This window comes from Lepidochelys kempii, chromosome 8 (assembly GCF_965140265.1).
Source record: "Lepidochelys kempii isolate rLepKem1 chromosome 8, rLepKem1.hap2, whole genome shotgun sequence".
Classification (NCBI taxonomy): Eukaryota; Metazoa; Chordata; order Testudines; family Cheloniidae; genus Lepidochelys; species Lepidochelys kempii.
Window position 1 is genome coordinate 39029043 of NC_133263.1, and position 16470 is coordinate 39045512.

The following is a 16470-nucleotide window of genomic DNA, read 5'->3' on the forward strand; positions in this document are numbered from 1 at the left end:
TGTAGTGTGGGGCCCAAAACTGGACACAGTACTGCAGATGAGGCCTCATCAATGCTCAATAGAGGGGAATGATCACGTTCCTCAATCTGCAGGCAATGCTCCTATTTATACCACCCAAAATGCTGTTAGCCTTCTTGGCAACAAGGGCACACTGTTGACTCATATCCAGCTTCTCGTTCACTGTAACCCCTAGGTTCTTTTCTGCAGAACTGCTGCCTAGCCACTTGGTCCCTAGATTGTAGCAGGGCATGGGATTCTTCCGTCCTAAGTGCAGGACTCTGCACTTGCCCTTGGTGAACCTCATCAGATTTCTTTTGGCCCAATCCTCCAATTTGTCTAGGTAGATAGCATGAGTGACTCTGGCACTGGCATTTCCTTACACCTGAACGCTTAATAGGGCAACTCGAACATTTTCTCAAGGTAGTTTCTGTGGATTTTCTTTGGCAGCTGAAGAAATGCCTAACCCTGTACAGAACAAGGTCCTTACCCTGAGGAGCTGCCAGTCTTGTCGTTTGGCATCTTCATTTTACAGTTCATTTTTAGCAGAAGGACTTGTTTCTAGAAACAGTTCTGGGGTGGGGGCAATTTTATGTAACATTCCTTCCACTGGGAGAAGGAGTTCCTGGGCTAAGAGAACAGTAGATAACAGGTTACAAAGCTCTTTCCCTTTTAGCCAGTCTAGACTGACTAGAAAATAAGTTTTTTCTATTTTTTAGTTGAAGTTTTCCTAGACTATTTGGACCTATCTCCACATCATCTCCCCCATGGGACCCAGAGGTTCTTCTGGTAACAGCTATGGTTCAGTGCCCACTTTCTGTTAGAAAAACTATATCAGGTACATTGAATAGCTTGTACTTTCAGCCTTACAGAAAAGTGGGATTTGGAGTGAAGAGAGAACCAGAGTACTACTAAAACATCCCTTTTGCGTTGGGGCCCTCTGCCCCCACACATACAGAAATTGGTTAGTGGGGGTCTGGGCTGAGAGACAAACCCCCCGTCTCAACAAGCTCTGATTTTAATATGGGGAGCAGGGATGGGGGGAGTTTAGGGGGAGCATGTCTTTCTCCCTTCCAGGCTGGGTAGTGGGTGAGAGGAACATGGGGTGCTACATACTCTCCCCTGCGCACACAGCCCTTGGTGAGAGGGAAATTCAGCAGTGACTTGGGGGTTTATCCCTGGTTTTGGTCAAGCTTAGCAGTCTCCCTTTCAGTGCAGTAACACTGATAATGAGCACAGATGACAAGGAAAATTAGTAAATCTCAATACTCTAAGCATGGTCTAACTTTTTTTCTGGTTGAAGTGTTCCCAGTGAGAGCACTGGGTTGAGGTGGCTTTTGTGGAGCTCTAAAGAGCTGCAGCTCCTCAGAGGGTAATTAGGGCAGAAGAGGAAGAAAGGCTGGGAGTTCTCCTTCCCCTGTGACCTTTGCAGCAGCATGAACCTGTCTGAATCAAAGCTGAGTCTGGTGATGGAATAATGAAGCTCCCAGAAGTAAATGTCTGTTCAGAGACAAGCATTTGACCCTCTTGAAGAAGAGGAAAAGGGTAGAAAAACTAGGGAGACCAAGGCCATAACTGTCTGCTCGAAGACAGACAAAGCAGCAGGCAATACACAGGCCGCACAAGAGCAGGGCAGGCACAAAGATTCAGGTAGATTTTTATTATCTGAGGTAACATGATGTAGTGCTGTTCAGACAAGCAAGTGTAATGGTGTGTGTGCTGTCTAGCGTGGGGGCAGGAGTTGTGTTTGACAGGCAATGAAGCAAATAATGGAAGCTGAGGAAACCCTGGTGATCCGAAAAACTTCCCCACACACAGAAACACAGTCTTCCACAGTACTGACAATGTCTGTGCATATTCAAGCTGTGCAAAACAAGCATGCTGCTCCTAGTTCCCACGGAGCTCTGCAGCAGCTGTTCACAGCCAGTTGCTCCAGCCCTGCAGAGCCAACAGGATCCACCACAGGGCCCGCAGAATACCGACCCCCTCCCAGTCAATACCTTCAGGGCCCATCTATACACAAAATTTGGGAGAGCAGAGCAAGGGTTCAATGACTGCTTCAGAGACAGAAGTGCTTGAATGAAGGGCAGACAGATACAGAGCTTGTCTTCTCAAGCCCCCATCCTTACGGCATGGAGATGGCCCTGGAAATGGAATCCAGACCACATGTCTCCAGTGTTTGGGGTCTGTTAAACAGTTGGAAATAAACTCCTTTAACTCAAGTCTCACTCCTCCTGGCAGACGAACCCACGTCTGCAGGGTGACACCCACAAATTTTCCCTCTAAAACACTTGTCACCCACATGTGGGAAATGACCAAGGCATGCATGATAGCCTCCCAGCCCAAGAGGGCAAAGGAAGAGCAGGGAGGAGAAATCATGGTGAGGAGACAGGCAGAAAAGCCACATGAGAAAGAAAGAGCAAGAGGTTTCAGAGTAACAGCCGTGTTAGTCTGTATTCGCAAAAAGAAAAGGAGTACTTGTGGCACCTTAGAGACTAACCAATTTATTTGCGCATGAGCTTTCGTGAGCTACAGCTCACTTCATCGGATGCATATCGTGGAAACTGCAGCAGACTTTATATACACACAGAGAATATGAAACAATACCTCCTCCCACCCCACTGTCCTGCTGGTAATAGCTTATCTAAAGTGATCATCAGGTTGGGCCATTTCCAGCACAAATCCAGGTTTTCTCACCCCCCACCCCCCCACACACAAACTCACTCTCCTGCTGGTAATAGCCCATCCAAAGTGACAACTCTCTACACAATGTGCATGATAATCAAGAGCAAGAGAGCATTGGAGAGAGACATTTACAAAGAATGAAGTACTGGAGAAGCTGAAATGAAGGAAAGGGACACTGATGAAGCCAGTGAAGGCCAGTAGAGTGGAAGGGATGGGCTCACAGGGGCTGCCTCAAACAAATCTTTCTTTACTTATGATTGCATGCTGGTTTCACTATTTAAAAAAATGACCTGAAAATGCCCTGGCTATGGATAGAGAAGGGGCATTCTTCAAGCCTCTCTAGACCAGTTTTGTTTTCCTTTAAAAGAACCAGTAGGATTATTATTGAATCCTCATGCCAGAGCTACAATTGGAGCAGTACAGTGTCATTCACACTCAGCCTGAAGAGGATCACAAAGGGTCCACTACTCAAAACTACACTTAAACAGAAGTGGTTTGCTCATAGGTGTCTGACCCCACTTGACACCTGCGCTAATGGGTGAGCTAATTCACCCCCCACATACGTGCACACACAGAGATTAAAGGCCTTCCTCTGCTGGGCTGGTGGCCACGGTATGTCAGATCAGACAAGGTAAACAATGCGATCCAAACAGAAGGACAAGGACAAGGGCTTTCCCTTTCCCCCACCTGCCAAGAAGAGCTGAGCTGCACGGCAGGTACTGAAGCGTGAGCCACAGCTTTTGCGTTCAGCAACAGCAAGCACCAGCACTCCCCAAACACATTAATTTTTTGGCAGGTTTTCACAAAGGTGGATTGTGCTTACATGTGTTTGCAATTACCAGCTTTGGTGATGGGGCTGGCACGGCTTTTACCACAGCGGTGTGACCAATGAGATGGGAGTGACCTGAAATATTAATGCTCAGGGATTGAGTTTGTCTCACTTTGGGAAAGTGGCATCAGCATCCCATCCACAACCCCTACTTTACCTTGAGGAGGGGAGAGTACACAGCACCCTACAATCCAAAGGGCCTTCCCTCTCCGCTTCCCCGGTATTCCATTGCTCAGACAGAGAGCAAAAGGGACTAATTAGAACACAAAACATCCCAGGAAAATTTGAATCCAAAGTTGAAGAGATTTGTGAGCAGCATGGTTCAGGATACACGGGCAGCAGCTGCCTCCAAAGGGTTTTATTAAGAAACTGTGTCTCTTCACGTTTTGAACCACTGCCCATAGTTGTAGTATATAGAAGAGATGAGCAACAGCAAAGTCTCTAGTGGACTTCTTGGAGTCTCTGGCTTCTCTCACCTTTCAGGTAAAAGGAAAGACTCTGCTTAGGGTAGGTATTTTTTTTTATTTAAGGGGGGAGATTGCATGGTTGATATTGCAAGTGTCACTGTTACGGTGAAAAAAAAAAACAGTTCAGTTTCTGCATTTAACAACACCCCAAATAGCTTCTGTTTACAGGGGCTTAGAGCTATGAATGCTGTGCCACACTGGAAGCAGATTCCATGGTACCAGGTTCCTGTATGGCGCAGACCATTGTTGGTAATGGACTTCAGGAACAGCTCCAGAGTGGCAGTGAAACCTGCACAGCACATAGACCCTGATCTGTAGGAGAACAGACATTCAGAAGGCTGTATTCTGCAGTTACCTGCAGTAAAGAGAGCTCTCCTACAACTACTGACATGGAAGTATGCCCAGGACTGAGAAGCACAATCCTAATGTAAGCTCCTGAACACCTCTCAGCTTCAGTAATTTCACCCCAGCCAGGATACATTAACCTCCTCCTGTCAGAACCTCTCACTGAATTTTGTATCCGTTTTATTTGCAAAGAAAAAACCCATTCTCTTTTTTGGGAGAGGGGCAAAGGAGTACCCTGGGATCAGCGTTAATAGTCCTGCCAAGGCATCTAGCAAGTGCTTCCTGTTTGCATATCGCCTTTGTTCACATGCTGTTGCAACAATAACTGTTAGGACGGAGCACAGCTACAAACCCTCTACTCAAAACAGAGGCAAATTCCCTGTAATAGATGGGAATTGGAGCTCCGGGAAGAGGGAGGGCAAGGAAACATCACTCAACACTCTTAGATAGGAGCTGTCTCCCACACACATCGGCTTCCTGGCTCTGCACCACCTCTTCTATCACACTGTGCAGCTCCAAGGAATTCTGACGTCCCAACACAAAATTATGAGAGCCCAAAGGGAGGAGTGAGGCTGACCCCAGGACACTGCTGCCCTCAGCATTCCATTTGTGTTTCAGTTCATTCTGGAGTCAGCTGAGAAAGCAACTGATTTATCATGAGCAACCTCACAGCTTGTGAAATTTTCACAGGCTGGGAGCCTCTGAGGAGAAGAACCTGCCTTGGTACAGACAGAGGAGAGTGCTTTGCCTTCCATTTGCTTTTAGCTCCATAAATATTAAACAGTTATCAGAAAGATATTCTGCATTGAGCACTCAGTGAGATGGGGAAGAGAGCTTCAGCATCCACCTGTGAGAGCAGGAGAAAGGAAAGGAGAGATGCCAGCCACTGGGATGAGTGCCAGTTAATGCACACTAAACACTGTACAAACCTCTGCAAACTTTCTGAGGGGGAGCCCCTTCCATTCACCCTATTCTGCGTGCACCATATTTCAATTAGTATGGGCTGCCAACCAGAGTGGGGAAGTTGCAAAAATGAAGCATGGGATTAGAAAAGTTGATAGAAGGTCCACTGGGGCCCAGATCCCAAGCTCTGATAAGGTAGCCTATGCATGTTCAGCACACTGTCACCTCTCTGATTAACAGTGACAGGCACACCAGGAATGGATGGCAAGTGTCAGTGGGTACAAGCATGCTGGTGGGCCAGCTCAGCCATCACTCTTCCTGCCAAACCACTCACCTCCCTGAGAGAGATATTAAAAACAAGACCCCCAGTATTTAAATAATTGAACTGTCATCAGCTGTCTGACTGACTAATTGAAATACAAATCAGGGAAAGCCGGAGTCACTGAAGCATGGAAAGGAGAGAGAAAAGGGGAAAGAGGAAAGGAAAAGCCATTCTGCTGACATCTCATTCCAAGTCTCCTTTCACATACAGAGGAGAAATTCTTCTTTACCCTCTGGGTGAAAATGATTAAACTTTGAAAGAGAAGTGTGGCCGCTGAAAGGAAGAGCAGAGTTAAATATTTCACAGGCAAGTGCGGTGGCGGGGGGAGATGGCCAAGTGCAGTTTGTACCTTTCAGAGGGCAGGGCACAGCCTACTGCCAAACCCATTAAACAGAACTAAGTGCAGCTGTGTAGTTTTAATTGAAAGCCAGTTAAAAATTAAAGAGTGCTCTGCTCATATTAAAGTGGAGTCTACCTGTGGAGTAGTGTGTGAGGTGCCTCTTTGGGGAGCTTTAATGTCTAATAGAGATGTTGCAGCCTTCACAGCATTCATTCAGCACAGTTAGAAAAGTGGGGAGTAGTAACTCTTTCACGCATAGTTTACTCAAGCTACCCACCTCAGCCATTTAGTTTCCGCTCCCCAGAGGACAAATCCCCAACTTCGCAAGTAGGAACTGGAAGATGCAGAGTACAGGCTGTCACTCAGAGTGAGCATTTCCACAAGACAGCAGAAGTCCTTGAGACAGGGACACTAGACCACCAAACCCCTTTTCATCACTACAGTCCCCTGCTAAGTAACCCAATGTTTCAGCTTGAACTATCTTCAGACAGTGCCCACCCTAGTGAGAAAGGCAGCTACCCTTCCCCAGTCACTACCCTGAGGCCTCATTCAGGCTTTCCATCAGCACTGTACAACCTGCCTTTTACTGTTACCACTGCACGATACAGCACCAGCTGTGCTAACACTGCCCAGATTCAACAGTTGATCACGCTTCACTCTTCCCGAAATCACAGATACCTGGGGTTGGCCTGATTCTAGCTGTTCAGCATGAGGCTCTCATGGGCACCATCCACTGGTACTTAAAAACAGCACTTCAAACCTCTGATTTACAGTGGGTCCCTTGTGCACAGAGTCACCAAATTTGCCCAAACATGGGAAAACTGAATAGAAGCTAGAGAGCTGCACTGAATTGTCACTAGAAAGCATACTGCACATGGCCTCATCTTTCATAGAGAAGGAGAGTCAGGCACCAATGGCCACACCGCTGAATCAAGAGAGTATGGTGGAATTGTGATCTGAGCAGACTGTGGCTCTGTATGGTGGCAGGAGCTGGGTACAGCAAAGAGCTCCACGGGCTGCACTTTAGCCCTGCACTTGGGTTTCCCTGCATGCTGGACCATCTGATTGCATAGCAGAGCCTAGGTTATGACCTCAGCACAGGTCATAGGTATTTGCTTGTCAAGACTGACCTACGCACTGCTTTTGAGGCAGTGGGCTCCCAACCTTCCCTAAACGTCAGACTCTGACTTAAAAGACTAGAGATACAATTGTTTCCTGACATGACAAGCCCTGAATGCTAGAAACAGAGGAACTGAGAAGTCTCATTACAACTATTTAAGGAGGGGAGGGAGTGTCCCTGCTGATTTCAGATCATTTCTAAAAGAGCTCTGAGGCCACTGGTGAAAGAGGGTCAGACCCTTTCAACAGAAGAGTCTAGGAATCCTTCCTAAAAGGCAGGGGGGTTTCTGTACAAGAGAACGGCTCAGTCAGGGAAAGAGTGCTTAGGAGATAGAAAGGGAAGGAGTGATTGCCACTAGGAGTACAGAATCTGCGAGCCTGCCACCTAAATGCCTGCAGTTACCAGACAAAACCCATGTGAAAATGAGGCTGGAACCCACAGGGGTGGCAGTGAGAGTTTGGGAAAATGGGCTAATAGAGATCCACAAGCACAACTGGGGAAGATTCATACAACAACCAAACCCTCCTCCCTCTGCCCAGAATGCACTCCGTGGTAATCATAACGATGAGAGAGCAGCCTGTCGGCCAGCACAAGGCTAACACTAATCCATTCAACTGCAGAGAAAGCATAAAGAGCCAGTATCACCCACGGCAACGCAAGGCTTTGAGAGACAATCATCTGGGGGAGAGAGAAGATCAAGGAAAGCATGACACAACACCGATGGACTCCAGCAGTCCACTGCCACCCTCCCCCACCAAGTGTTGCTGTTCCTTCCTCTGACAGAAACAATAAGCAATCCTGGGAGGATTATCTGCCCTTTCCCTAGGTGGGACATAATCCTGGCCATGTGGCATTAGAAGAGCATCAATGACAGGAAAGAGTGGCCCTTTCTCTACCCTATCAACTGGTGAGGGTACCTCTTAGGGAAGGGAGGGGAGCTTCCTCATCGCCTCCTTCAAGGCAGTTACTCCAAACCTGTGCAAGGTTTTCACCCATTTGGGACCATGACTGCCCAGATGCTTTCGCAAGAGTAGCTGTGAAAGTTGTGCTCAGCTCAGGCAGCTGCTTAGGGGGGAACGAAGGGAGAACATTTGAGAGTGGCATGCCAGCAGTAGGCAGCATCCTGAGTCTGCCCAAGTCTCTTGTGAGCAGCCAACGAGGTTGGATAGGGTCTGATTGCAGCACTGCGGGAACTTTTCTGTTATGCAAATGTGTGAGTCACTTCCTGAAAGCTGCCAGAGGCGCCTAGCAGCTTGTCAAGCTTCATATTGAAACAAATTAAAAGTGCAGCCTGGCATCATCAGATCAGCTAAAGAGGAAAAATTATACTGTCTATAAATATGCTAATTCTGCTGGGGAAGGGGAGAGGGACAGAGGGTTTTAAGCTGTGCTTATTAGCTTCACTCATCAGGGGTCGAGATGAACATCTAAATAAAACAAAAAAGCAGAGAGGAGATGAGGCAGCGAATTTATCAGCCAAGCTGCAATCTCGATCCGCAACATGACAAACCCTTTCACACACTGCACCCCATCCAGGCAGGGACCCTGCACTACAGACAAAGGTAGGTGAAAAGCTTCATCCCACACTTCAGAAGGGGATCTGGCACTCCAACTACAGACAAGAAGCCCAAAGAGGAGGAGGAAGAAGAGCAAAATTTCACCCTTACAAACAAGGAACCCATGTCACTGGTAGGGGTGTGGGTGGGTGTGGCTTCACCCCTCAATACAGAGAAGGTGTTGCAGGGAGGGGAGAGCAAAGGCCCAGAACAAACAAGGAGACTAAGTTCAGGGTAAAGCTTCAGAGAGGACATAGTTGGAAAACACCTGGAGTTAGGTGAGTGCTGCATCAGTTAGACAAGGAACTCATGGTGGGGGAACCCTCTAACTACATAAAACAGTACCATCACTGTTGTACTAGACAGAAAATGGAGGTGGGGGCAAAATTTATGCATCCTGTTCTCAACTCCTTTAAAAGGATGAGAGCGGAGGGAAAGGGAGCCTGGGGCTCATGGAGGACCCCGACACATACTTGGGGGAGAGTATGAGAATTTCAGCTGTATTCAATGAGTAAATCAAATGCTCAGGAACCATCACTAATACTATTGCAGTAAGAGGGGAAAGGCCTGCTAGTGGGAGGAAACCACTTCCAGCATCCTCTTTTTGAGGTTCCCTCCTCCAGGCTAGTCACCCCATCCTAAGGATCCTTTTCATTGAGCAGGTTTCAGAGTAACAGCCGTGTTAGTCTGTATTCGCAAAAAGAAAAGGAGTACTTGTGGCACCTTAGAGACTAACCAATTTATTTGAGCATAAGCTTTCGTGAGCTAAAGTGAGCTGTAGCTCACGAAAGCTTATGCTCAAATAAATTGGTTAGCCTCTAGGGTGCCACAAGTACTCCTTTTCTTTTTTCATTAAGCAGTAATCACTTCCTCCCCTCAGCAAAATTGCTTTTCAGATGGTAAAGTCTCCCAAAGCAGTCTCAGGTTGATGCTACTCACCCTTGGAGGCTGCAGGTAACGGCCCGATGAATCCACAGAACAGGAAGCAGGGCGGGGAGAGGAGAGGGGAAAAGAAAGTTAGACCAAGTGGACAATACCACATACTAGAATGGACTTCTCCGACCTCACATGTTCCCATTCCAGCACAGTACTCAGATGCCAAAGAAAAAGATCACAAAATCACCACGAAAAGACTGGCCTATGAAGGCATTCAAATGTCAACTGAGAAGTCCTCCTTGCCTAACTTCCCTCCCACTACACGGCAGATGGCCTCTTGGCAGCTAGCTCCAGTGTACTCCTTCTGAAGGCAGTTCAGTGTTCCCCTTATGCATTCCCAGATCCCTCTCACTCTTCAGTGCTGATTGAAGAAGCTGGAGTGACACCGCGCTCAGCACTTACACTTAGTCTGGGCAGAGAAGGTGAGTGTTAGCTTGGCAAAGAGCTCATCATTCTCAAATCGATCTTCTTTCACCTTGGTCCAGAAACAGTTCTGGGAGAGCTCCTCAGCCACAATCTGTAGGGGAGGCAAAGCATGATGCACAGTCAAAATTTGTGTGTACACATACACAGCTTACAGGAGATCTCATCCCACCTCTCTGTTTGTTCCTTTAACATCTTTCAGTTGGTCCAGATCCTCCCCTCTTACTCTTTGCAGGTGACCCACAGGCCTCTGTCCTTGGCTCCCTCCTCTTCTCCCTTTACACATTCTCTCAGGGTGATCTTTCTGCTCAGTTTCAACTACCATCTTGGAACAAATGACTCACAAATCAACTTGTCCACCCTACCTGCTTCCCTCCATCCAGCCCCTTAACTCAGTCTGTGTCCATCTCTCCCCGGATGTCTTACCATCAAACTTAAATGAAACATGGCTAAATATGAACCCCTCAGTTTTCCTCCAAAACCCTCACTAGGCTTTCTAGTCTTACTGTTGACAGTACAGTCATCCTGTTACTGAGGCCCATATTCTGCGGGTCATCTTTGACAGCTCCCCTGCCTTAACTCACACATCCAGGTTATGTCCAGATCTTGCCAGGTCTTTCTCCATAACCCCCATAACCTTTCCTTTCTAGCCACACAGCTAAAATGCTCATCCTGGTCACCACCATCTTCTGCCCTGGCGATTGCAATCTCCTTCTCTCCGGTCCCTCTGAAACCCACATTTCACCTCTCCAGCCCACACCAAATGTAGCTGCTGAGATCATCTTCCTTGCCAGTCATTCTTCCCATGTCTCTCCCCTACACATACTGAATCCTTCTACTAGCCCTCTCTTTTCCACCAAACAAAATTCAGTCTTCTTAATCTCAACCTCAAAGACCTCCCCGTCCCTCTTGCTGGAGGTCTCTTTTCTCTTTATTACACTGCTTCCCACAACAATGCCAGCCTTGTGACCCCTTTTACAACAGCACCACCTTCCATGTCACTCTTCTCCTGAACTGACCCCTCAGAGCCTCTACATTCTCATTCAAATCACTTCTCAAGAGCTACTTCTACCGTGTCCTCTCTACAAGAAGTTAAATAACTAACATTACACTGAGAGGCCCATGGGGATAGTTTAAAGCACATATTTGGACTGTATGTTTTATCCCTCTCCACCACTCATCTTAAGCTGCTTGACTTCTTATATTGTAAGCTCTTAAGGTCAGAGACTGTGTCCTTATGGAAGTGAGACAGCATCTGAAACTGTAAGGGCACTATCAAAATACAAGCAGTTGATACAATTACTACTACACCACCATCATCACCGGAAAACCTGTTTCTACTAGTAATTCTGCCTGTTTTATCAGCACCAGCACATTAAGCCATAAAGCTGAAAAAGGACAACCCCAGCAACACTTCCACATTGTGGACGAGGAGCAAACAGGTTCAACATTTTTTACTGTTTTACCTACACACAGCTCTGCTAATGCTCCACCAATCCTGGCCTGTAGCACACCAGGATATCCCAGACCTTGGATTGCACACAGCTCTGCCAATTCACCTATATCCTGATCTGCAGCAGACTTGTTTCTACTCCAGTCCTGGATCCTCATACTGCTTTGCCAATTCCAATTTTGGGCCTCTCCTGAGCAGATAAGGCCAATTGGGCTCAATTGCACATCAATTTTGTGATACATACACATGACCACTGAAACCACCAAACTTGGCTACAGTTCTGGCTGAAAAGGATTTGAATGCAGATCCTCCAAAGTGGAAGGCTAGTATATTAACCCACTGAGCTATTACATGCAACGTCTCTGTGCTAATAAAAGAAATAACCATGCAGCAGGAAAGAGGAGGTCAGCCTCCTTGCTATGCCCACAGGCTCTCTGGTGCCAGCTTGACCGGGCTGTGCACACTTGCTGCCTGCTTGTGGTAGACGTCTGCAGGGCAACAATTCTGCTCACATACACATTCATTGTCTTTGTCCCGGTTAAAAAAAATAACTCCAAACAGCTAGGAGAAAAAAATTAATTTAAAATGACAAAGCAGCCTAGTGCTTTCTAGAGCAGGGTAATTATCTACTGCTTGCATATTTTACAAAGGTTGTGATTATTAAATTGGCTGTTACTATGGTGCTGCCTTCAAAACACTTCCTCCAAGGCAGAGGGCAGAAAACATTCAATAAATAATACAAGTGAAATTAAATGAAATTAAACACCACAGAGTCCATTCATCAGCAGCTGCAGGCTAAAGAGGGAACAGTGTGTTCCTTGGCATCACAACTCCTGTGATGACACTGCTACATTGCAGGGGAGGCCTGACCCACAAAGACGCTCTTGCCCTCCGTTAGCCACCAGGCACCACTGTTCCTCAGGTGGTTTCCTCTCCCCTCCCCACATGCACCACAGAGGACCCCTGATAAAGTCACACATTTCTAAAGGATGGAGAGAATATGGAGTGGGCAACAGCACCTGACATAGGAAGGCGCTGGAAGACAGTTAGCAGGTCTTACCTTAGACCAGTTAGGTCTCCGCAGTTGCACTTCTGGCTTATACGGTTTCTTTGGAGCCAATCCAAAGGGGAGAGCTGGAGCTGCAGTGGCTCCCCAGCCCCCAAACCCAGGGGGTGGAGGAGGAGGGGCACCCATTCCTGGAGGAGGAGGTGGGATCCCAGGACCTCCAGGGAGCGGCGGGGGAGGGGGCGGGATCCCAGGACCTCCAGGGAGCGGCGGGGGAGGGGGCGGGATCGCAGCCGCCCCAGGGAGCGGCGGGGGAGGGGGCGGGATCGCAGCCGCCCCAGGGAGCGGCGGGGGAGGGGGCGGGATCGCAGCCGCCCCAGGGAGCGGCGGGGGAGGGGGCGGGATCGCAGCCGCCCCAGGGAGCGGCGGGGGAGGGGGCGGAATCGCAGCCGCCCCAGGGAGCGGCGGGGGAGGGGGCGGAATCGCAGCCGCCCCAGGGAGCGGCGGGGGAGGGGGCGGAATCGCAGCCGCCCCAGGGAGCGGCGGGGGAGGGGGCGGAATCGCAGCCGCCCCAGGGAGCGGCGGGGGAGGGGGCGGAATCGCAGCCGCCCCAGGGAGCAGTGGAAGGGGCGAGGCAGATGCAGCTTTAGAAGAGATAGCAGCCATTTCCCTCTTAGTATCTTCAAGCTCCTTCAACAACTTAGTGATCTAAAGAAAGAAGAGCAAAACAAGCAAAATTAGCAGAGTATCCAATTCCTAGCCCTGTAGGGCAGACAGGAGACCATATCTAAAACAATATCATACCTGTAGACTAGTAATTTTTTAAGGTACTACTCACTTCATCACAGGTCATTAGCTTGAGAATTATTGGTACCTTGCTGAATGCTGTTACCTATGTGTTTTCTCCATATACTGGACCTTTGAGAGAGTGGATGTAAGTCCTCCTACAACCAGATGGATGCAGGAAAATGTAAATCTGATGTGATACTACTGTCCTCTAAGCAGGTTGCACTGTAGTAGCGAGCAGAATCGGGTCACCTAACAGTGCAAGTTACAGTAAATAACAAATAAAAACTAATAGTAGAAACAAGCCTCAGAGACACAGTACTGAGTGCTGTTATAATAATCGGGGTGGAGCAGGCCTACTCCAGTTGTGAGCTCAATTGCTGGAAAGTAGGTGAAAGTTCATAAAACATCACAATAACCTGTAACAATTAACGTTGGTAGAGCAACGTACAAAAAGGAGACAAAGTCTGGATTAGTTTTTAACATAGTGATAGGATGCAAGGACTGTGTTGATGTCATGAATTATAAACAAAAATGAATCCTAAATTAACAGACCAAAATCGGTGTGTTGGAAATTAAGTCTAACTGGTGCTGAAGAGTCCTGAGAACCTCAATAAAAAAAGCCATATTTTCCCAATCTTTTCTAACCTCCTCTCTCCTTTTTATGTCTGTCTGCTGAGAAACACTGTTGACGACAACAACGAACTCAAAATTCAGTGACAGAACTAACCCCTTCTTCTCCACTAAGGAGGATTATTAGCCTCTCTCTGAAAAAGGGACTTTTGCTAAGTTTGGATTAAGTTTGGGTTGTAGAACTACTCTAGTTAAGTTTAAATGCTTTATGTTTTGTTTCTGATTCTTTTTCCCTTGTGTATCCCAATCAAAAAATATTCCAAACCTTGGCATGAAGTTTCGAACATGTTTGTGATGGGACTAGGCAAGCTGAGGTCTCTGCACTCAAAACCCCAAACCAAACCATGTATAACTGTTCAGTATTTTACAGTGACAGAGTTCTGTTAAAACCTTTGACTCTTTGGGCCTCCTTATTCCATCGAAATTAACACAGCAGTTAATTTCCAACCCAAGGGGAAGGAGGGCATGAGCTCCAGGTTAGTGGAAGGAGATCTAGCATGGCAGAGAGGGATCTGAAGAAAACTAATTAACACATAAAAATAACCTTTGCTAATGCTCAAGTGTGTCAGGCCAGAGGGGAAGACAAGAATGCTCTGGGGTCTCAGGATTAGGACACTGGATTGGAACTCAGGAAATGAATGCTCTAGCCTAAATTCTGTCACCAAAAATGGGCAATTTAATAGTATGATACTAAGAATCCCTATATTCACACCCTACACAATATTGTAATAATCTTTGTACAAAATAGGTCTTGGAAGATATCCTCTGAAAACTAATAGCTCATTTATCATTAATATTCTTGCGTGATGTATGTATGCAATGGGCATTAAGAGTTCTGAATATGTGCTGGAATTTTCAATAATGTGTGTGTAAATCAGGTGTATTTGGGGAGTTGTTAATCAGTTCTATTCTAAATGAAGAAATGTGTGTTTACCTCAATTTACATATAAGCAATAAACAGACCCAGCAAGCTAACAGGGGATGGAGGCAAACCTCACACTAACAAGAAGATAGCATGGAGTCTACATCCACAGGAGAGAAGCAACTTGGTTTACGTTTTACTTTTCAGAAGGATTCATTTCAAAGGTTTACTTGTATATAAAGATGGGGGGCTGAACAACAAGTGATAAGCAACTGAATCAACTAATTGTACACAATATTACTGTATTATAAAATTGTATAGAGTGAGGTTTTTTTCTCAAAGCTAATGACACACTGATTAATATTGTGAAATGTATGTATTAACACCATATAAAGAATTATGGATACTCCTTAATATTAGGCGGTACAGTCTGCCCAGACACGAGGGAATGTCACAGCTATCTCTCTCTCTCCTATGTAAATTCAGCATAGTGGAATCAGAAACAATGAAAGCCGCACTTCACAGAATCATAGGACTGGAAAGGACTTTAAGAGGCCACCTATCCCAGTCCCCTGCACTCATGGCAGGACTAAAGTACTATCTAGACCATCTCTGACAAGTGTTTGTTTAACCTCCTCTTAAAAATCTCCAATGATGGAGATTCCACAACCTCCCTAAACAATTTATTCCAGGGGTGCTGAACCACCTGACAGTTAAGAAGTTTTTCCTAATGTCCAAACTAAACCTCCCTTTCTGCAATTTAAGCCCATTGCTTCTTGTCCTATCTTCAGCAGTTAAGAACAATAATTTTTCCCCTCCTCCTTGTAACCACCTTTTATGTATTTGAAAATTGTGACCATGTCCCCTCTCAGTCTTCTCTTTTCCAGACTAAACAAACCCAATTTTTTCAATCTTCCCTTATAAGTCATGCTTTCTAGATCTTTAATCATTTTTGTTGTTGTTCTCTGGATTTTCTCCAATTTGTCCACATCCTTCCTGAAATGTGGTGCCCAGAACTGGACACAATACTCCAGTTGAGGCCTAATCAGCACGGAGTAGAGCGGAAGAATTACTTCTCGTGTCTTGCTTACAACACTCCTACTAATGCATCCCAGAATAATGTTCGCTTTTTTTGCAACAGTGTTACACTGTTGACTTATATTTAGTTTGTGGTCCACTATGATACCAGATCCCTTTCCTCAGTACTCCTTCCTAGGCAGTCATTTTCCATTTACATAGCAATCATGCAGTGAGATGGGAAGCGCACAGGAAGGGAAGAACAGCATGAGGTCATCCTGCCTGTGATGCTGTATGGAATATGTGGAACACTTTATGATATTGTTGATACCAATATTACAAAATTGCAAGGAATCTGACCAGATAGGCCATGTAAGGCCTTTGTGAGAATGTTAAGATTTGCCAAGTATGATAATCTTGTTTATATGTTTGTGTCACTTTTGTATTGTGAGTTATAGATATGTAGGGTATAGCTATATTTCAAAACTTGTGCTGTGTGTCTGGGTAACACCCCCAGACGTACTAGCATCAGCACTGCCTAGCGTGTTTGATGGCCCAACAAGGGTCATCAACTGTATAATGAACCTATTGAAAAGCCAGGGACTATACCTTATGATTCCGCAAGGCAGGTAGGGGCATACCTATGGACAAAACTCTAAGGCTTTTCCATGCCCATGTGCTGTGAAGCTTGTATTTGGGACAAAGAAAGTACCAGCCATGTGGAAAAGGAAAATAAAAGGCAGTTGCATCATCTCCATTTTGTCTTAATTCCTGCTTCGTACCTCTGGAG

General features: G+C 46.5%; 1 protein-coding gene across 3 annotated transcripts in view; it reads right to left on the reverse strand.

Annotated features, from left to right (window-relative positions):
• The window catches only part of DIAPH1 (diaphanous related formin 1), a 163969-nt gene that overhangs the window by 59038 nt on the left and 88461 nt on the right, over window positions 1-16470 (reverse strand). For all 3 annotated transcript variants that reach the window (XM_073356163.1, XM_073356162.1, XM_073356164.1), the window contains 2 exons: window positions 12437-13090; window positions 9903-10017 (listed from right to left, as the gene is read on the reverse strand). In XM_073356163.1, coding sequence (XP_073212264.1) covers window positions 9903-10017; window positions 12437-13090 — 769 coding nt within the window. The remainder of the gene's footprint in view (window positions 1-9902; window positions 10018-12436; window positions 13091-16470) is intronic.